Here is a 22,680-nt window from a genome sequence, read left to right as displayed (position 1 = left end):
GGGCCCACATCATTCTAGGGAAAAGATAGATAGAGAGAGAAAATGACACGTGAAGGGGAGGGACCCCGCCACTATTGGGCCCTCCCAAATACAATGCATACATTAAGTGGGTCCCACAACAAGTGGGCCCTTAAAATCGAAAACAACTGTAGATCACCCACCTATTGCACTCCTCCTTGATCCCTTAGCCTTCTTAGCTCATTGCCTTCAATTTTGATGGAGGTTGATGGGGTTTTGATGGTGGGGATGAGAGATGAGAGGGTGAGCCACACTTAGCATTTAGGAGAGAGTTTGGGGAGGCTTAGACATGTAGATTTTCTTGTTGCTCGAGAGAGAGTTTTTAAGAAATGAGAGAAATGGAGAATTAATGGATGAAAGGGATGGATGGAGTGGTGGGTGTAAGGAAAAGTGATGGGGAAGTAAGATTGTGTTTGAAATTTTGTAAAAAGAGGTATGGTGAGGGGAGAGAGAATATTGACTTAAGAAAAAAGGAGGGATGGGTTGATATACTTAAGGTATGGTGTGTACTTGACTTGGGTGATTGATTGATTGATGGGATACATTGTAGAGATTCCCTCGAAATTCGCAATGCGCGGCGTTTCTTCGAAATAAACGTGGGCCCACATCTCCTGGCTTGAGTATCGGATCGGTGCGCGAGTCGTGGTGTTGAAACCGCAGTAACGACGCGGTCGCTATGATACAAGTTTTGGATTGAGCCAACTTCGGTATACAGGACCCGGTTCAGGATCGCACGTAAACGTCGGATACAGGTCGAGAGTTGCCAGAATTCGACCGGAAGGACCGCGGAAGTATACGGAATGGTACAAAGTAGGATACGGGTCTTACAAAAATTTTCTTCGCAATCCCTCAAATCTTTCATCTCGAACGTCATATATAACTAAGCCTTCAATATGTTGATTTCAAACATGCTATGGTTGGCGACAACCACATTATAACCATACAATACTATAATAATGAATTTCTCCTCACTCAGTGATATAAAATAGATACAATGATCGAATTTACTTCTAATAAATTGTTGACTCAAAGTGAAAAAATTAAATTTCTTATACCACTGTTTAGGCAACTGTTTCAGGTAATATAATGGCTTCTTTAACCTGTCAATTTTATTCTCATTTCTCTGCACCTCGAACCCTTTAGGTTGCTTCATATAGACCTGCTCTTCTAGTTCCATATGTACAAACATAGTCTTCACATCTAACTGTTCCGGTTTCAAATTGTATTAGACAATAAAAGGGAATACAAATCTGATAGATACTTGCTTTACCGCCAGTGTGAATATCTTACAAAAGTCGATACCCTTCTTATGAACATAGTCATTCACTATCAATCTAACCTCGTTGATCTAGTTTCTTCCGAAAAATTCACTTGCAACTGATCACTTTCCACCCAACGGGCAACTTCACCAGCTCTCACATTTCATTTTTTATGGAGAATTTATCTCATTAGGCATCGTTGCTATCATCTCTACATCTTTATTTTTAAATGCTTCCTAAAAAGTAGACAGATCCCCCTCATTTGTAATGAAAGCAAACGCAACATTTGAGTCATCCTTATATCTTAATAGTAACATGCGATCCATATATGGATTTCTCCTAATAAGTGACTGTTTTACCTCTTGTTGTACCTTTACCTTCATCTCAGGTTCTTCAAGTATTTCACCCTTGTATGTTCCAACATCAATCACTAATTTTTTCATTTCCTTGTGTTCATCCTTCCAAAACAAGAAACCTTCATTAAGTTTGATGTCCCGGCTAAATATGATTTTTCTATGAAACCCGATCATACAATGTATATCCTTTCACTCCATCACCATAGTTGACAAAAATGCACTTATTGACCCTCTGGTCTTCATTATCTTTCTCAATTGATAGTACATGAGAGTAAGCATCGCATCCAAATATCTGTATCCCTGAGTAATATTTAACTGTTTAACCACCCCATACATCTCTATGAAATTTTATAATCAATAGCCATGTAAGGGGATCAATTTACTAAATAGCAAAATGTAGAGACTGCCTCAACCTATAGTTCATTACCCAACTCATAATTATTAGATATACTACGGGTCATTTCTAAAAAAGTTCGATTTATACGTTCAGCAACAACATTATGCTCTGGTGTATACCTTACTATCCCCTCATTCTTATAGTATTAATTAAATTCCCTTCAAGTAAATTCTTCGCCGTTATTTATCATTAGAATTTACACTTTATACCCTGTTTATTTTTCAACAATTGCCTTTCGGGTATTAAAAATAACAAACACATTAAATTTATGCTTAAGAACATAAACCCATACCTTCCCAAAAAAGTCAATGGATGTAACAATGAATGATGACCCTCCTCCAGAAACAACGGGCGATGACCCCCACACATCCGAATGCACACGGTCAAGTTGACATTTACTAACATGTTTTTTGATTTTTAAGCTTAACCTTATTATTTTCTATATAAATGTGTGCGTGCGCGCGCGCGTGTGTGCAATGCTCATATATATAAATCAAAACTTTCAAAATTAGGAATTAAACAACGTTCAAGAAGTACATTCATACATCTATCACTCATGTGCCATAGGCACACATGCCACAAACGTGTCAATGCAGATTTTGCTATAGACGATGAACTCCACCCTATATAATATTCTTGACCAACTCATAAAGATTTTCGCTCCTCTGTACTTTCATAACTGTGAGTGTCTCTCTGAAAACCTTCAAGACACCTTTGTAACTGGAGAACTTGCACATGAGTGCATCTAGAGGGCTCAGAGATATTAGATTCTTCTTCAAATCTAAAACGTGCCTCACATTAGTCAGAGTACGCTTCACCCCATTAAACATTATGATGCGAACTGAAACCAATTCCGACCATCTTACAAGCATGATAATTAGTCATAAGAACCAGGTCACCATCATACTTGCCATATGTGGTGAACTAACTCCGACGATGACATATATGATACGATGCTCCCTATCCAAAATTCACTCGATAATGGAAGCAACCAGTCTTGGACATTGATAACACGTCGCCCATCACCCGATTCTTCACCTGGTTCTGCTACTTTGGCTTCATTCGGTGAATAATCTAATTTCTCCTCCTTATGGATTTTGGGATATTGGCGGTCTTTATTCATATATCACACCCTTTAACAATTCCAATACTTCAACTTGTCTTTGCCTTTTAACTTGGATCTAAATCGTGACTTCCCTTACTCTTACTCAAACGGTCTTCCCCAAGCAAAAAATGCATCTGTATAAGATACATTCACTTCCATTCTTCTCTCTCAACTAATTTGACTTGAGGATTGAGATAACGATCTCAAAGTCAAATGTATCTATACCATAACATAGAATATCAACCAGATACTTGTATGACTCCGATAGAGACGTCAAAAAAATTTAGGATTTTGTCTTCTTCATCAATCTTCACGTATACGCTTGTCAATTTGCAAACCAATCTGTTAAAGACATTAGTGTGCTCAGAGAGATCCAACCCTCTAGCAATCTTTAGAGTGTAAATTGTTTCTGCAGATATAAATGATTTGTGAGCGACTTCTTCAAATACATGCTCTCTATCTTCGTCCATAATCCTATGATAGTCGTCTCATCGATGACATTATAAAAGACTTCATTGACTAAACATAATTGAATTATGCTAATCACCCTCTGATCAAAGCTATCCCAATCATCTTCCTTTATTGATTTTGGATGCCACACTTTCCCAATGAGTGCATGCTGCAACCTTTGCTTAATTGAGAGGGCCTTGATCTTCAATCTCCACAATTCAAAATTATTTTTTTGTAAACTTCTCAGTCTTGATTCATATTCGATTTCCTTTATGCCATGTTTTTATATTTAGCCTAATACTCCAACCTTAAGTTCTGATATCACTTGTTGGGTGCGAAAGCAATCTCAAATCAAATCAAACAAGCAATAGAGAAAGGAAAAATCCAAGCAAACACATAAACACATAAATTTTGCATAAAAAAAAACTCTCGTAGAAAAAAAAAAACCCATGGCACAAAGCGACGATCAATATACTATATCAGAAAAAGATTATAAGAGATGCAACAACTTATAAATGAAAACCATAGTTTCCCTCCTTCAAAACTTTTGAATTCATGTTAGGCTCTCATATACATTAATCATAATCATAACTTAACAAGAGTATTTATACTCTCCGTACACAATTAGAAATAAAACCCACACTTACGCACTTTATCGATTGAACCAAATTGACTTGCACACATTTGGTCAAATTGAAAAATGTACGAATCACCCACTAATTTGTTAAGTATTAGAGGACAATCTTACTCCTCTGATTATGACCAAGATATCAGCGATTCTCCACAATTGTAGCAGTTTGTTTTCCTTTTATATTTGTTTCCATATTTGTAATTGTACAGCTACCATGTATCTTCTGTCTATAAATAAATATCTCCTCACAGCATATTTGCTTGAGGCATTCCCTTTACATGGTATCAGAGCCAATAGGCCAACCCTTTGCTCTTTTTTTTTTTCCATGGCCGAATCCAACACTTCTCTGCTTCCGCTCAATACAATGGTTCACATGGTCATCATTAAACTCACTCCCACAAATTATCTCTTGTGGCGTCATCAGTTTGTTCCCCTGCTTGAAAGTCAGGATCTTATGGGCTATTTGGATGGGTCTTTATCTGCACCAGCTGCTTAAGTTTGTGCTGACAATGATTTTGTTTCTAATCCTGCCTACAAGACATGGTGCATGCAGGATCTTATTTTACTCAGCCTTCTGTATGCCTCTCTTATTGAGGAATGTATGGCTGAAGTCATTAATTGCACTACAGCTCGTGATGCTTGGCTGGCCCTTGAAGTTTCTTTTTCTCTTAGTTCAAAGACCAAAGAACTCCAACTAAAAGATGAACTCCAGCACGCTCTTTCCAATCCTTACTTGATCAGCTTAGTGCTATTGGCAAACCAATTGATGACACAAATAAGGTACATTTAGTAAGATGCACTCTCCATTCGACTTGCAGCTTGCACCGGCACGTACCAGTCACCTGGAAACGGATTTGGCTACTTCCCCTCACACCAGCCGCATGGCTGATGGTCGGTGCTCTGTGGGCCACACCATGATGTATGTATTTCATCCATTGCGTTCATCCATTTTTTAAGATCATTTTAGAGATTTATTCCAAAAATGAGAAGTATATAAATCTCAGGTGGATCACACCACATGAAAACAATAATGATTGGATATCCATCATTAAAATCCTCCTAAGGCCCACTGTACTGTTTATTTGACATCCAATCTGTTTATTAGGTCATACAGGCCCAGATGAAGGGGAAAAACAAAAATCATCTCCATCCAAAACTTTTGTGGCCCCGAAAAAATTTTTAATGGTTGACGCTCATTCAACACTGTTTCCTGTAATGTGGTCCATTTCAGTTTGGGATATACCTCATTTTTCGTCTCATGCCTTAAAATGATCTTTAAAAATAGATGTAAGGCATGGATGAAACACATACATCATGGTGGGGCCCACATAGCACCGACCACCAGCCATTGGCTGGTGTTGGGGGCGGGGTAGTCAATCCGTTCCCCAGTCACCTCCATTAGCGCTAGGCTCGACCACACGCGAGGAGTCATATGATACGTCGCCTGCACATTTAAAAAGCATAGATGGTCTCTCATTTATTATAAGTGGGATTTAAATATGGTAATCTGGACCGTTGATATGCAGTTCATTGTTATGGATGAACTAAAAGTCTAAATCAATTCTCAACAAGATAATCTTAATCTTAATATTTCTGAATAAAAAATAGACGGTTAATAAAAGAAATATAAAACCGGTCCATCTTCAACTAAAATTTCACCAGTGGAAAGACCAAATAATATGTTGTGGGATTCTCCATAACAATGTAAACCACCACTTCAACGGTCTAGATTATGAGAAGGTGGGTCCCATTAGTCAGATTTGAAAAGCCAATGTATATTGTGCAAAATACGCGGGCCACGTAGCGTAGAACTCCTCCACACTTTCTAAAGGCCGAAAAGAGAAGTAGCGAGTCGCACTATATAAGAACCTACGAAAATGCAGCCTCGTTTGGTTCATGTATCTCCTCTTCTCATCTCCAAAACCCTAGAAAACCCCCTCGCTCTCGAAAACCCTAGAAAACCCTCTTTCTCTACATTCGCTACAGAAAATGGCTATGCTCGGGGCTCTAAGGAGAGCCGCTTCCAGATCGGTAGCCTTCGAAACCTCTATTTCGTTTTTTTTTTTTTTTTTTTCAGCTTCTGATTCTTCCAAGTTGTCAAAATGATCTTTTTTTATCGTGATAATGTATTTCTAGGCGATACTGTTTGGGATTTTTGGGTTCGTTTGGTAGTCCTGATCACCGTGGTGAACGAAATGTAATTCTGCCGCTTGTTTGTAAATAATAAGTCGTTTGGGATTGATAGAAGTGACACGGCTGTCGCATGATCCTGGCCATTCATTGGTGGCCCCACTGTGGATGTGCAACTGTTTATAAACCCCACAGATTGTAGGCTCTTATGTGTTCGATCGGTGGATTTTTATTTTTTATTTTTTCTGTTCCACGATGCCCGTTGCTAATATCTTTAATACCGTCCATTTGCTGGCCACATTTAAAATCGTCTAACGGCTAATATTTTCAGCCTCTGGCCAGTTGCTGTGACAAATTATATGAATGGTTGGGATCACTGACCATTGCAGCATGTGCCTAAATTTTGTTCAGCATCCAAGATAACAAAACCCTTGGCCTGTAGAGGTTTATATTTCCTTATATTTAAATGTGCAATTAGGCTTGCACGATATGTCATTTGAAGCTTATGTATAGCTGAAACAAGGGTAAGATTTCCATCCCATCTTTGTACTGATATGCTATTTTCATGTAACTTGTAATGCTTTCCAATTGTTTGAAGAATGTATAGGGGGTGGGATCTTTTATATGAACTTGACTCAGCTTGAAAGTCAATGGGAGACTTGATTCTTGAATTTGAATACAAACACTTCATCATGTTAAATATTTTAAAATATAACACTGTCGAGTCCTAGCTAGCCGAGTTCACTATTTCCAGATGGAATCTAGTGGAGACTGGGCTTTTAAAAAAGAATTTGTGAACTCTCCGAATGAGTCAGGTTCCTTATTTAAAGTTCTCGACCACATGAGTTTTTGTGCAACAGTCGCCTCACGTGCCAAGCTGCCATGTGTCAGATGATCTGGGTGTCCTTTAGGTGGGTTCACCATCGAGATGACCTGGCCTGCGAATCAGGCATCTGAGTGGTCTAGTGATGGGGTGGACCATGGTGTATGAAACAAATGGATGGGTAGAAAAATATTCTTTGGAGCTGTCCATTTGTTGTTTACGCTGTGGCCCAGCTGATGAGTGGATTGCACCGGCTTGATTCGTGGGTCAAGTCATTGACATAGTGGATCCCACCTGATGGATGGCTTGGATCTTGCACAGGTTGGTCGTGGTGGCATGTAGAGAATCTGGTTATGTATACATGTAGAATTAGGTTACATTGATATGGTTCTAATCAACATTTGGTTTATTGGTATTTTTGCATATGTCAATGACTGGGGATGGGGAACTATGTATAAATATCGCCAATAATATCGATGAGGGAGGTGTTAGATAAAAAGGGAAATGGAAACTGTGGGTTTTCTTCTTAAGCTGTGGTTCCTTGATGCTAAAGTGGAGGCAGAGGTGCTATCTTCTGATGAGTTAACTATGAGAATTAGGCTCACTAAAGAATATGCCGAAAGGTTCAAGGAAGATGAGATTAAGTGGAGACAATGCTCTCAAAGCATGGGGTTCAAGGAGAGAGATAAGAACACAAAGTTTCATAGTATCACAAGTGTCTGGCGAGAACAACAAAATCAGCAGTATCGTTATTGATGGAGTGCGCCTTGAAGCAAGGATAGCATATCGATGGAAATTCCTTGGTTCTATGAGAACTTGTTGACATGGGAGTCTTGGTCTAGGCCAAAGCTGGCTAATGTCGAATTTAGTCACTTTTTTTGATGAGCGAGCCGCTTCATTAGAGCCCCCCATTTCGGAGGATGAAGTCAAAGCTGCCGTCGATTCGCTGGGACAAGTTGAAGCTCCGGGTTTGGTTGGTTTTCTGAAGGCATTCTTTCAGTCCTTTTAGGGAGTTTTGAAGGGGGATGTCATGAATTTTATGTCTGAATTCTATGATAGGGGGCACTTGTCTTATGAGCTTGGTGTGTCTTTTATAGCCATCATCTCGAATTTTTCGGAAGTTGATTCCTCTAAAGATATTTGGTCGATCAGTCTTTTAGGAAGGACCTACAAGATCTTAGCAAAGGTGTTGGCGACGAGGTTGTGGAATATTATGGGTCACTTCATCTCCGGTAACCAAAGTACTTTTGTCCCGGGTAGGCAAGTCTTAGTTAATGCTTTAATAGCCCATGAATGCCTCGATTCTAGACATAAAGATGGTGTTAGTGGTGTTGTTTGCAAGCTAGATATTGAAAAGGCCTAGGATCATGTTGTTTAGAGCTTTCTCAATTACATGATGACTCGATTGGGATGTGGGATGAAATGGAGGCAATGGATTTGGGATTGTGTGAGTTCGACGCGCTTCTCGGTTCTCACTAATGGGTCTCCGAAAGGTTTTCTCAAAAGCTCAAGGGGATTGTGTCAAGGGGATCCCTTGTCTCCATTTCTATTCCTTATGTGGTTGAAGCATTGGGTAGAGTGTTGCATAAGGCCCATGAGGAGGAATCTACTTGTGGCTTCTTAGTCAGAAGAATGCCTCAACCCATCTTTCACTTGTAGTTTATAGACAATACCCTCACCTATTGCGATGCTTCTGCCTCCATGGTGGACAAGCTAAGGACTAGGGTCAAATGCTTCAAGGTCGTTTCGGGCCTAAAAGTCAATTTGCTCAAAAGCAAGATGTATGGGGTGAGGATGGAGGCAGATGAAGTGGAGGTGTTGGCTGACGTCTTTGGTTGCATGGCGGGCTCGCTTTCGGCTACTTTCGTGGGCATGTTGTTGTGTGTGGGAAAGTCGGCAAAACGTCTTTGGGAGTAGGTGGTGGAAAGATTTGAGCGATGCTTGCTCTTTGGAATGGTCGCTATCTATCGTTAGGTGGACATACTACTCTAATCGAAGTGGCTCTTTCAAGCCTTCCCTTATAGTTCATGTCGCGATTTAAATGCCCGTTGTCGGTGCTTTCCAGAGGGTTTCTTGTGGCAAGGTGTGGATGATAAAAACGTTATTTGGAACGAGGTTTGCAAACCCTATGATGAGGGAGGTGCAGGGATAAAGGACCTTGAAACTATGAATATCGCATTACTTGGCAAATGGCTTAGCGGCTCAGAGTGGAGGATGGGGGCTCTTTGGAAAGTTGTTCTCAAGAGTATGGTGCCTCAACGGGGGGTTGGGGGACAAGGGACTTGTCTCTCTATATAGCATCGACCCGTTTGGAAAGGAGTTTGTTCAGTGAAAGCGTCATTCTTGCTAGGCGTGGGGTTCTCCGTTGGTAATGGAGAAAAAAATCAGATTTTGGGAAGATGTGTGGGTGGACTCTTTTGCCCTAAAAGCGTTGTTTCCTTCCATTTTATGCTTGGCACCGGATCCCTCTGTCTCGGTGGAAAATTGCTTCTCTTGTATTGGAGAGGCGATTGTCTGGGGTCCCCCATTTAGGCGACTTTTGCGGGATGAGGAGGTAGAAAAGTAATGAGGAGGTAGAAAAGTATGTTGATCTCTTGGATCAAATTCAAGCTATCGTCCTAGTTGTTTATGAACAAGAGAAGATGGTGTGGAGAATATACCTTTAGCATCTCGGAAATGCAGTAGCTGTCGATTGCAATTTATTATTAATCCATCTCATTTTAAAAAGCATCATCCATCACTTCTATAGACCTCATGCATGTGTGGACTTGATTGAGTCTCTACGCCCTGTAGACTCAATCATGAGGTCTATCTAGAGAGCGGCTAATGTGGGGGCATTTTCACACCGGGCTTAAGTGGGGTGGCTTGTGGGATGCAGAGGCACACTCGGGGTGGGTGACCCACATAACCCATGGATTTGGGGCCCATGTGAGGTGAAGCCCATGGATTTGGGGCCCACGAGGGGGCGGAAGCTATGGATTTGGGGCTCATGAGGAGGGTTCGGCCGAGGACCTAACCCATGGATGTGGGGCCCGAGCTATGAGATAAAGGGATTAGTTCACCATGCTCTATTAGTTCAAACTTTTAGAGCAAGTGGTTAATTGTTCTGCATCAAATTAGTATCAGAGCGGGAGGTCTCGTGTTCGAGACTCTTTATCAGGGGTGATTAATGCGGAGGCATTTTCACACCGGGCTCGAGTGGGGTGGCCTGTGGGATGCAGGGGCACACTCGGGGTGGGTGACCCGCATAACCCATGGATTTGGGATCCACGAGGGGGCGGAACCCATGGATTTAGGGCTCATGAGGAGGGTTCGGCCGAGGACCTAATCCATGGACTTGGGGCCTGGGCTATGAGATAAAATGATTAATTTGCCATTCTCTAATAGTTCAAGCTTTTAGAGCAAGTGGTTAATTGTCCTGCATCAAATTGGTATCAGAGCGGGAGGTCTCGTGTTCGAGACTCCTCACCGAAGGTGATTAATGCGGGGGCATTTTCACTCCGGGCTTGAGTTGGGTGGCCTGTGAGATGCAGGGGCACACTTGGGGTGGGTGGCCCGCATAACTCATGGATTTGGGAACCGTGTGAGGCGGTGACTCGTGTGAGGTGGAGCCCCTGGATTTGGAGCCCATGAGGGGGCGGAACCCATGTATTTGGGGCTCACGAGGAGGGTTCTGCTGAGGACCTAACCCATGGATTTGGGGACTCAACTATGAGATAAATGGATTAATTCACCATGCTCTATCAGTTTGAGCTTTTAGAGCAAGTGATTAATTGTTTTGCATTATTCGCACACAAAGCCCAACACAACTGTACTTCTTCATCAACTTCTTTTCCAATTTGAAGAATATACAATCATTGTTTGCACAACCTGCACCACATTTTTTAGGCCGACCTCTTTAATCTCTCTTTAGAAATATTGGTTGTTGTCTATAGTAAACCAGGAAGTTGATAATCGACAACTTTGTGTGTCCCATCCACCCATCACACATCACTGTGACCTCGTAGGTGTCCTAGTTTTGCCTTAGGTCTTCTACTTAGGCCTGCTCCTCTTTCTACTCTTGGGCAAAGTAGACCTCAAGTATTTCCTTGCACTAGCCAACCCGTTGGACAATATCAATCACGTTATGGAAGTGCGGGCTGGTCTATGTGTTGGTATCGAGATAGAAATGAATCACCTGATGATAGCACTCTCAGTCTCTCTAAATCCACTTTTTCTTGCCATATGTGCTGGTATACTATGTGGCTAGAAATAAAGCACCCAATGATAGCACTCCCCACTGTCTCTTGAAATCCACATTTGCGGTATCGAGATAGAAATGAATCACCTGATGATAGCACTCTCAGTCTCTCTAAATCCACTTTTTCTTGCTATATGTGCTGGTATACTATGTGGCTAGAAATAAAGCACCCAATGATAGCACTCCCCATTGTCTCTTGAAATCCACATTTGCTTCATATATCGTTCAACTTCGTTTGCTTCACACCCGCATCGTGTGCATCTTGCACACAAGTGCTTTAGGTATGTTGTAGGCTAGCCCTGCCTGAACTAGAACTATTACTCTTTATTGCTCCCACCAACCTCATGTTCAAAACTCTCAAATGTTGTCCTAGTTTCCGCTAGCTGTTGCCTTTGCTCCATATCCCAACTTGTAACCAACAGCTCATGCATAGCTTGTCTGCACTCCATCCTCTATTGCTCAGTAACACAATTGTCAGGATATGCCAGGCCATCATCATCATCATCATCATCATCATCCTACTCAACAATCCCCATACCTCGCTTAGGAATCTGTAAATTGTCCCTTTTGCTGCTGCTTCATGTACCTTATCCTTGCTTAATACCTCTATCACTTTCATTCTCACCTCCTTTGGAACACTTGGGCAATCATTCACACTTGCACAAGAATCTTTATATTGTCCCTAATCTTCTTTCCCATGCACGTTGTTGTTGCTTCATGTACCTTATCCTTGCTTAATATCTCCATCACTTTCATTCTCACCTCCATTGGAGCACTTGGGCAATCATTCACATTTTTGCACCCCCCTGCCAAGTGATCCTTCAACCTTGAAACTCTCCCAATCCTTGAGGTACACTTATAGTAGTTGCAAATTGTTCCATATCTATTCCCCTCAATTTATTGTCCATGTCTTCACTTGACGTCCCTTACTCTTTTTCCTGCTGTTTTATTTTTTTTTGAAAGATTATGTAATATTATTAAGGTAGGAACACCCAAAAAGAAGCCAGGAAAAAAAAGAAGTCGAAAAAACCAAACCTAGATACAAGTAGAAGGCAAAAAGCTCCAAACCCCAACCCAAACGCTCAAGCTATAGGCACTCAAACACTAGATTCTCCACCTGAAATCTTAAAAGAAAAGGATATTTTCAAAAAAATTCTCATTTTTCAAAGTTCTGTCCATTTCTACTTATGTTGCGTCAAATCTCCCAATTCCAAGCTTGTAATTCAAAGCATTGAAAGCTGTTGTCAAAATCTAACCCACAAACAATTTCTCAAAAACAAATAAAATAATAATAAAATCTCAAAAATAGAAAATTGTCATTTTTATATTCTCTTTTCTTTATTTTCCTTATTTCCGCACTTTTCTGGATGCATTCCCTGTGTTGGTATCTCTTGTAACTCTAACACATGGGAGATTTATACTGGTGTTGAGAATGGTAATATCAACATTCGATGTATCAATGATATATTAGTGATACACACGATTAGTGATATTTTGTCGCTGACACATGGAATTTCATTAGTTTTTGGGTGTTTCTGTACATAAACTTATTGAGGTAGATATCTAGAACTACCAAGTTCCGATTCTTTCTCTTGACGATCAAGGACTATATTGATAAATTCAACAATTTTTTTAATTCAAAATTAATAATCTGATTCCTATGAAGAAAAAATGGTAGGGATATTTACCAAATAATTTCATTTTAGAATTTTTATTTAAAAAAATTCAAATATTAAAAAATTATTAAAACACCTTAACCTCATGAAATTTTGCGCCAAAAGGCACCTCTATGTACAGTATGTACCCCCTTTTACGTTCTCCGTTAACTTTCATTTGTAATGACAATTTTACCCCATTGCTATTTTCATTTCTACAAATTGGACCTGAATCACACCCGAGCTTGTGGGGCCCAATATGCTGTATATGTAGAATCCACTCCATCCATAAAGATCTATCCTTGATTCTATAACCCGGAGAAAAAAATCAGTGAGACCCAATAGTACTTAGGTGGGCTACACCACAAGGAACAATGGGGATGCGATGCCAACTACAGGGTTGTTTGTGTGGCCACCATTGGGTGTATCTTTCACCAGACCTGTTAATTAGGTGTGACTCACCTAGATGAAGTGAATACAAAAATCAGCTTGATCTAAATATTAGTCAGGCCCCAATGTGTGAACTCGGGGATTGTTTGGCAGCGTGGACTTGAGTATATTTGAGTGCATTCCGAATCAAAAGTTGTGTGGCAACGTGGATTTGGAGGTATTTGGAATTGGAGGTGTTTGTACACATTTTGTTTTGTTTTGAAATCTCTCCATTTTTCTGTGATTCGGAATCAAATGCCTTTTTGGGCTCCTTTCTAAAGGCAAAAGAGTCAAACATGTAAAAAAGGCGCAGTCAGGCTACTAACCCATTGTACACGTGGGACGCTGATTATATCCCCAAAGCAATCAAATTATCAGCTGCATCACTAAAATTACATCTATAGTATGATCCGAACAGTACAAACATTAGCCATGTAAATTGAAGCTTAAAAAACGTTGGCGAGTCGCTCGTTTGTGATCTTATGCTTATGGCCCACCCAAGCTCGAAATTTCATCAATTTTGGCCAAAGTACATATTTCAATGGGCTTATTACACTAATTAGGGATGTTAAATTTGATTTGGTAATCAAAATCAGTGTCCTGTAAATATATTGCAGAATTTCAATGCATTCCTATTTTTGGATTCAATGCATTCCAATTACAAGCTGCTAAACACAATCGAGAATTCAAAATCACATTGATTTGTGATTTCGAATCCAATGCCTTCTAAATACACGCTCCCAAATGGGACCTTGGAAATTATAAGAGCAGTTTTACATTGTTCCCATTGGCTTGGCCTATCAGAGTCTTTATCGGCCTGGTCTTTTGCATGCATGGTACAAATGATGACACTCACTTGATGAACAAAGTGGATTTACGTATAAAACATGGTGGGCCCCACAGATCTTGGGTTTTTCATGCATGCAAATTTGGTGTTGTTGCGAAGTAACGATCCCAAGGTCAAAACCTCCGATTCATGGACACTTGTTTGTGGAGATAAGGCTGTTGGATATTTTTTAGTTCTAACCGTCCAATAATTGTCTGCCAATCTAATAATCAGATAATCAAATACACTTAATTTTTAAGTTCATGATAAATCTACATTGGATACCATAATTTGGACATTTTAATCTGACTACTTGTATGCCACGTGCATAATTCTGAAGTAATTTCTAAGTGCCAATATATCATCCATCACTTTGCCAAAGTATTAAAAGTTTCCTGATAAAAAAGCTCTCAAAAAAATCATTCTCTGAAAATCACTCTCCTCTTTAGAAGTTCGTCAGTTCCACACGAGTACAGAGCCATACAGTACAACATGCTTGCATTCCATGTGTGTGAATCCACTCCATCCATTAGGCGAGAACCATCATTTGAACCATGCATACAAAAGAGGCAGATAAAAATTGATGGGCCATGCAAACAGGGACAATGTAAAACTGCTCGTAAAACCTCTAAGTTCACAAGGTGTAGCGCGCTTGATATTTAGATCAGGCTTTACATTTTGATTTCGTCCTGGTGAGTTACCCTTAAGGAATGGGTTTGATGAAAATACACACCATGGTGGCCTGACAAATCTAGGGTTGGCATCTCATCCCCACTGTTCTTTGTGGTGTAGCCCACCTGAGTTGTGGATCTCTTTGATTTTTCCCCAGGTCCTAGTATCAATGATAGAACATAATGGACGGAGTGGATTTGACATATGAATATGATGGTCCCTGCAAGCTCTTGTCGAAATGAAAGCAGCTCTTGAGGGAAAACTGATTTTACAAATGAAAGTTAATGGAGAAGGCAATGTGAGTACACGGAGGTGTCTTTCGGCAGAAAGTTTCATGAGTTTCACGTGTTTTGATAAGTTTTTAGTATTTAAACAGTTTTTATATAACAAAAATTAAATGAATTTATTTTTGTAATTTTCCCAAAACGATATATCATTGTTAAAAATTAATAGTCTGTCTCTGGGATGGGCACAAATCTTGTTTGAGTTAATTGTTTTATTATACATAGAGCTGATTAGAGATTGGGAATCAATTATTTTGTCATGATTCTTGTCTTGGGCTTGGTCTAGGGAGCCATAGCTTTAGGAGTTGATGCGTTTGTTTTGTTTTGCTTTTTGTTGTTAGCAAAGCCATCTTTTGTTATTCGCGGGTGACGAGAAGGTTACCCTAATATTCTTTTCTATCTTTCTGAGGTTCATAGGTATCTTTATTTTTTATTTTTATTATTTTTTTGTCTCTCTTTAAATGTATGAACTTGGTTCTCGAAAAATTGGTGAAATTCAGGCGGGATTTTTTGTGGAAAGGAGTAGAAGGTAGTTACAAATTTCACATTGGGACCAAGGGAGAGCAGGATTGACAAAATTGGAAAACATGAACCTGGCTCTATTAGGTAAATGGGTTTGGAGGTTTGGAGTAGAGGTGGATTCTCAGTGGAGGGAGGTGATAAGTAGGAGATATGGTGAGGAAGAAACGGGGTGGTCGATTAGATCGTCTTCGTTGTATAGGGCTTCATATCTCTAGAGGTCAGTTGCGTCAGTAAAACCTAGAGTATGGGTAATGCAGGGGCATTTTCACACCGGGCTCAAGTGAGTTGGCCTGTGGGGTGCGGGGGCACACTCGGGGTGGGTGGTCCGTGTGATACGGAACCCATGTGATTTGGGGCCCACAAGGAGGGTTTCGCCGAGGACCTAACCCATGGATGTGGGGTCTGAGCTATGAGATAAAAGGGATTAATTCGCCATGCTCTATCAGTTCGAGCTTTTAGAACAAGTTGTTAGTTGTCCTGCATTAAATTGGTATAAGAGCGGGAGGTCCGGTGTTCAAGACTCCTCACCGGGAGTGATTAATTCATGAGCATTTTCGCATCAGGCTCGAGTGGGGTGGCCTGTGGGATGCGGGGGCACATTCGGGGTGGGTGGCCCGTGTGAGGTGGAACCCATGTGATTTGGGGCCCACGAGGAGGGTTCGACAGAGGACCTAACCCATGGATGTGGGGCCTGGGCTATGAGATAAATGAGTTAATTTGTTATGCTCTATCACTTCGAGCTTTTAGAGCAAGTGGTTAGTTGTCCTGCATCAATGGGAAGGGGTGGATTTCTTGTTGGGGGAAGGGAATACCTTTTGGGAGGTAGATGGGTAGGGGACCAAAAGTTAAGCGATCTTTTTCCATGCTTGGTGGGATCTCGGTCGAGCCTGGTCTGAGGGTGGCGAGTTGTTATTTCACTATTAGAGATGAAATAGTATGGGCCCCGCTGTGCAGGTGGAATCTGCACGAAGAAGAGGCCGAAGAAGTCACCAGTTTCATTTGTTATCAAAGGTGGTTCGGGTTGTCTGAAATTCAGATTCGATGAAATGGCTTAAAGACAAGTCCGGCAAGTTCTCTGTGAAATCCTTTCATAAGTTCTCTGTGCTATAGTGCCCCTCCAAAGGTGGCGGCATTCGCATTGCTAGAAGGTATTAACAATAGACAATCTCTGCAAAAGAAGTTTTATTCTTCCGAATGCATGTCTTCTATGCCTTCAAGATGAGGAAATGGTGGTTCATCTCTTCTTGCATTGTGTTTTTGCAAAAGAGCTGTGGGACAAATTTTTTTTTGAAGTTATTCGGCGTATTATGGGTATTGCCGAAGTCCATTTATAGTTCTTGATGTGGCATGGTGGGGGAAATAGGGAAAACCGGGAAGAAAGTTTAGCGACTAAGCTTGTTAGCAGGATTATGGGTTCTATGGTTTGAAAGGAATGATCGATGTTTTAGAAACCATAAGGGGTAGATTCTTGAGGCATTTCGTAGGGCCAAATCTCTTGTAATGGAGTGGGCGACACAATCAAAGCTGATTGTTAGCTTTCCGGTTAGCTGGAGGGATTGTAGTTTTGCTTTGTATTTTTGTAAATATTTGGCTTCCGCTTTTTAGCAAGAATATTATCAATGTTCAAAAAAAGAAAAGAAAAGAAAAGAAAAGGAATCTTTAATTTTCAAAAATGAAAATGGTTGAGTTAGAATCCTTTTGGAGCAAAGGTCCTAAATCGGACAGTTGGCTAAAAATTTGTGAAGTTCAGATTTGTTAATGATTTTAAAGCTGTCTATTAATTGAGGAGTGATGTGCAGTGAATTACTGTACCAATCCTTTTTGAGTTCTTTATGGTGTCTGATTGGTCTGGACATGATATGGGTCATCAAATATACAGAAATAGCCATTTGAATACTACGAAATTTTGGTTCATCAAATACATGTAAATAACCATTGAATGCTAGTAATTGACAAAAATTCATGTGTTAAATATAAGGTTAAAATGGGAAATATGATTGAATGTTATGAACTTTACTAAATTGATCTGTGACTGTAAGGACAAAATGTTCGTTTACAACTGAGTTTGTTGTGGTGCAATTTTGCTGTTTGATTCAATTTCCAGAACATTGTATCCCATTGTACATCTCTACTACAAACTGCTCTTTGATTGAGAGACTGCATTTGGATGCACTATTGAAGTAAATTGCAATTGGTAATTCAATAGAAAGTAAATGACTGCATCATAAGTATGTGTAACGAGGAAGTAACCCTTGAACTGTAGTTAAATTACTTGAAAGTCCAACTTCAAAGTAGCAGAATTTCAAATTTGCAGTCTACTTCACTATGAACGCTGAGGAAGTAACTGAAATTTGGTCATCTAAACTATTTATGGAACTTATTTGTTCAATTCAGTTCAACAGTCCATCCAAACAGAACACATGTTGGCAGATCCCTGAACAGCTTTTGCTCTCCTGATTGGACTGATTTAAACATAGAACTGAGAAAGATATTTTTGGATTACTTGTGCAGGTGACTGGCAATGCCAAATTATCATGGGGTGCTGCTCCCTTGGGTCACAAATGGGCAAATTTGGCAAGGCCATTCAGGTACAACTAAGGCTATCTTGCAAGATGCAGTCTTTTGGTAAAAAGAAAAGAAAAGATCTTGCAACCGTTCAAAAAAAAAAAAAGAAAAAGAAAAAGAAAAATCTTGTAGTCTGAATTTCCCTGCTATTGCTTCCTAGTAGCTATCTGCTTTCCTCATTCTTGGATCTGGATACATACTCTTTTTTTTTTTTTTTGCCAGCTCAAAACCTGCTGGGAATGATGTTATTGGGATTGATTTGGGTACCACAAACTCATGTGTGGCGGTCATGGAGGGGAAGGTGAGTACTTTTCTGGAGTCTTAACATATTTATTTGGTGCAGTGGAGCTTTTTCTGATTGCTTTTAATGTTATGCAGAACGCAAAAGTTATTGAGAACTCCGAAGGAGCGCGGACCACACCATCTGTTGTTGCCTTTAACCAGAAAGGTGAGCTGCTTGTGGGAACTCCAGCCAAACGTCAGGCTGTGACCAACCCAACAAACACCGTTTTTGGGACCAAACGTCTGATAGGCAGACGTTTTGATGACCCACAGACACAGAAAGAAATGAAGATGGTTCCCTTCAAGATAGTCAAGGCTCCAAATGGTGATGCATGGGTTGAAGCCAACGGACAGCGGTACTCTCCTAGCCAGATTGGTGCCTTTATTCTGACCAAGATGAAAGAAACTGCTGAGTCTTACCTTGGAAAATCCGTTTCAAAAGCTGTAATCACCGTTCCAGCTTATTTTAATGATGCTCAGAGACAGGCAACAAAGGATGCAGGGAGGATTGCAGGTCTTGATGTGCAACGTATTATCAATGAGCCAACGGCAGCTGCACTTTCTTATGGGTTGAATAACAAGGAGGGTCTAATAGCAGTTTTTGATCTTGGAGGTGGAACGTTCGATGTTTCAATCCTTGAAATCTCTAACGGTGTCTTCGAGGTATGCATCTTATGGCATGTTTGGGTTTCCTGTAGCAAGGCAGGGTCAGGCAGGATGCTTTAAATATCCAATGCGTTTCAGTTAGGAACTGAAACATATTGAATTGTGATTTGTGGAGGGAAAGGCTGAATACCCGTCCCACCTTATGCGTCTGCACGGCAGCAAATGGTTGGCCGAACTGATTGTTATCCATGCTGCCACAATATCTGTTCTGCCTGCATTTGGTGTACATCCAAATTTCCCCATATTTAGTCTTGTTAAATCCTCTTCGCATACCTACAGTTGGTCTGGATCCCTCTACTAATTCCGTTTGCTTCAGGTTAAAGCAACAAATGGTGATACATTCTTGGGCGGGGAGGATTTCGACAATGCCCTGTTGGAGTTCTTGGTGAGCGAGTTCAAGAGAACCGAAGCAATTGATCTTTCCAAGGACAGGCTCGCGCTGCAAAGGCTTAGGGAAGCAGCTGAGAAGGCTAAAATAGAACTCTCTTCTACATCCCAGACGGAGATCAACCTGCCATTCATCACAGCCGACGCATCAGGAGCAAAGCATTTGAATATCACTCTGACAAGATCTAAGTTTGAAACCTTGGTGAACCATCTGATTGAGAAGACTAGAAGCCCATGTAAGAGCTGTTTAAAGGATGCCGGCATATCTACCAAGGAAGTGGATGAGGTTCTCCTTGTGGGGGGAATGACCCGTGTCCCGAAAGTTCAAGAAGTAGTATCAGAGATCTTTGGGAAGAGTCCAAGCAAAGGAGTGAATCCGGATGAGGCGGTTGCTATGGGAGCTGCAATTCAGGGTGGTATCCTCCGCGGAGATGTTAAGGAGCTGCTGCTCTTGGATGTTACTCCGCTTTCCCTTGGTATTGAAACTCTCGGAGGCATCTTCACCAGGTTGATCAACAGGAACACTACCATTCCTACAAAGAAGAGTCAGGTGAGCCTTCAGTAAATTGTGCATAGCCATTGCTAGTTGATGAAAATTTATTATCCTCAGTGATGGTTCCTATCCATGAGGGTTTATGCTTCAGTGACCTAAATTATTATATCTGATGGGCTCATTCTGGATGGACCATGGTTCGAAAACTCTACCAGATTGGAAGATGATCATTGCCACTCCAAAATCTGGCATTTTTTTTTTTTCCTGTTGAATGTTGACCATTAATGTATTTCTCAACAGTGCTCGCCACTTGTTGAGCATTGGAACTAGGAAAATTTTTGAGTCATCCCCAACCCATAGTGGGCCCCACTGTATCGGGATCCTTGATGCGGGGGTCCCCAACCTGTCCTGAGTACTGACTCAAGGCCTGAGGATACCAAGTTTATCCATTTATGATTAGTGGTAATATTCATGATGTGTGTGGGCATTGCACTGCTCTGTGTTGGATTAGTGCTTCACGAACTGTGTACCATGGATTCAGTCTGGATTTTTTGTTTGTCAATTCATTATCACACTGATTTTGTTTCTATGATCAGGTGTTCTCCACAGCAGCCGACAACCAGACTCAGGTGGGTGTTCGGGTGTTGCAAGGTGAGCGCGAAATGGCTTCTGACAACAAGCTCTTGGGCGAGTTTGAGCTCGTGGGCATTCCACCTGCACCCAGAGGCTTGCCCCAGATCGAGGTCACTTTTGACATCGACGCGAATGGAATTGTGACTGTTTCTGCCAAAGATAAGTCTACTGGTAAAGAACAGCAGATCACAATCCGATCATCTGGAGGACTCTCAGAAGATGAGATTGAGAAGATGGTCAAAGAGGCTGAGCTTCATGCTCAAAAGGACCTAGAGAGAAAGGCTTTGATTGACATCAAGAACACTGCAGACACCACGATCTACAGCATCGAGAAGAGCTTAAGTGAGTACAGGGATAAGATCCCCGCTGAGGTCGCGTCGGAGATTGAGTCTGCTGTGGCTGATCTGAGGAAGGCGATGGCGGGAGAGAATGCTGATGAGATAAAGGAGAAGCTTGATGCAGCGAACAAGGCAGTTTCGAAGATCGGACAGCATATGTCGGGTGGGTCCGGTGACGGGTCGGCTTCTGGGGGGTCTCAGGGTGGTGAGCGGGCACCAGAGGCCGATTATGAAGAGGTGAAGAAGTAGATTTGACTCTGATGAAATGATCCCCTTCCATTTTTTAGTGCTTCCTGAGAAGGTATGGGAGTCGGTGTCCCAAGTGGCTTATTTTTGTTAAATGATATATAGATTTCGAGATTTGCAGTTTTGTACCTAATCTTTGTAGGCTTTTCAGTTACACTAGAGAAACTTAGCTCTGGGAAATAACTCGCATGTTGTTGAACTCTTTCAACAGATGGGAGGTTGATAAAGCCCGATCAGAAGGTGGGCCATCATGGATTTTGATAATCTTTTTGTTGGTATTGATGCATGGCCTCAGTTCAGGAACTGGTGCCTTTAATCTTCGAGTGGCTTTGGGTCATTATTTTGATGAGAAATGGTAAATATATGATATATCTAGCTCCGTTGCTGGCGCACATACGTCAAACAAGAGCCATCCTTTGGGCTGGTGGGCCATATGGGCCTAGTGCAATGATTGGTCGAGTCCAACTGTCCAGTTTGGCGGTTGAATGTGGTCTGTTTCTAGCACCTGCGTGTTTGTAGGTTGAATGTGGTCCGTTCTCTTACCGTTCTTTTTGCGGGACATTGATAGGTTACCACAGCCTAGTTTCCCCCTTTTTAGGATATCGCCTCTGGACATGGTGGCCCACCAGATTAACGGTTCTGATAATTACCTTTGTTTGGTAACTTCGATGAGGGAGCTTGGATAGAACCGCAGTCAGAGGCTGAAATTAGTATTCTATTTTTTTATTGGAAAATAGTGAGAGGAACTGAGGAGATGATCGTCTGGCTCAAGTCTTCAGTTCCCGGAAGTGGCATCCGTGATCTGAGAATCTAGACCGTTAGTCAGGTACAGCCTGTGTGGTCGAATATGTGCTGGGAATTTCTCTCCCTGGAAAAGTCGTAGCTATCAATCTTTGAGAATGTGGACTTTTGCTGATTTTGATGTCTTGACACGTCACTCTCCATTTAAAAGGTTACAAATGGATGGTCCATCCATGGTGGGGCCCAGCAGATTAATGGTCTGATCACTGAAATAATAGACCTCACTTTTACAACTGAGAACCAAGTATGCCAGTATTAGGCAATGATCGTATTCTCTTAGCCGTCCAATTCTTGGATCTTGTCATCTAACGAGGAAGCATCATGTCTAAATAGGGCTTGATAAGGCGGACGCAGATTGCGTCCTACCCCCGCCCGGACGGTAATCCCTCCGGGCAGGGCTCTGTGGGGCCCACCGTGATGTAAGTGTTTTATCCAAGCAGTTAATCGCTTTTTTCAGATCATTTTAAGGTAC

At 41.2% G+C, this 22,680-nt stretch overlaps 1 protein-coding gene across 2 annotated transcripts; it reads left to right on the top strand.

The window, feature by feature from the left end:
• The first annotated feature begins 6,093 nt into the window (after positions 1-6,093).
• LOC131229848 (heat shock 70 kDa protein, mitochondrial) lies at positions 6,094-21,728 on the top strand. Of its 2 annotated transcripts, XM_058225891.1 has the most exons (6): positions 6,094-6,247; positions 18,309-18,385; positions 18,585-18,663; positions 18,741-19,307; positions 19,627-20,247; positions 20,787-21,728. In XM_058225891.1, exons 1-6 carry the CDS (start codon positions 6,206-6,208, stop codon positions 21,408-21,410), a joined length of 2,010 nt encoding a protein of 669 aa, XP_058081874.1. In that variant the 5' UTR covers positions 6,094-6,205; the 3' UTR covers positions 21,411-21,728. The 2 variants fall into 2 exon arrangements, with proteins under 2 accessions (XP_058081874.1, XP_058081875.1); XM_058225892.1 differs by lacking the exon at positions 18,309-18,385 and having other exon boundaries at positions 6,148-6,247.
• Positions 21,729-22,680: the final 952 nt, after the last annotated feature.

The sequence above is a fragment of the Magnolia sinica genome, chromosome 16 (assembly GCF_029962835.1).
Source record: "Magnolia sinica isolate HGM2019 chromosome 16, MsV1, whole genome shotgun sequence".
Lineage (NCBI taxonomy): Eukaryota > Viridiplantae > Streptophyta > Magnoliopsida > Magnoliales > Magnoliaceae > Magnolia > Magnolia sinica.
This window is presented reverse-complemented; position numbering and strand designations above follow the sequence as displayed.

Bases quoted from the DNA above. Each gene is read 5' to 3' on its own strand.
- LOC131229848 (XM_058225891.1), top strand. From the start codon at position 6,206: ATGGCTATGCTCGGGGCTCTAAGGAGAGCCGCTTCCAGATCG. The intron at 6,248-18,308 runs GTAGCCTTCGAA...TTACTTGTGCAG, and splicing joins GGAGAGCCGCTTCCAGATCG to GTGACTGGCAATGCCAAATT. The intron at 18,386-18,584 runs GTACAACTAAGG...TTTTTTTGCCAG, and splicing joins AATTTGGCAAGGCCATTCAG to CTCAAAACCTGCTGGGAATG.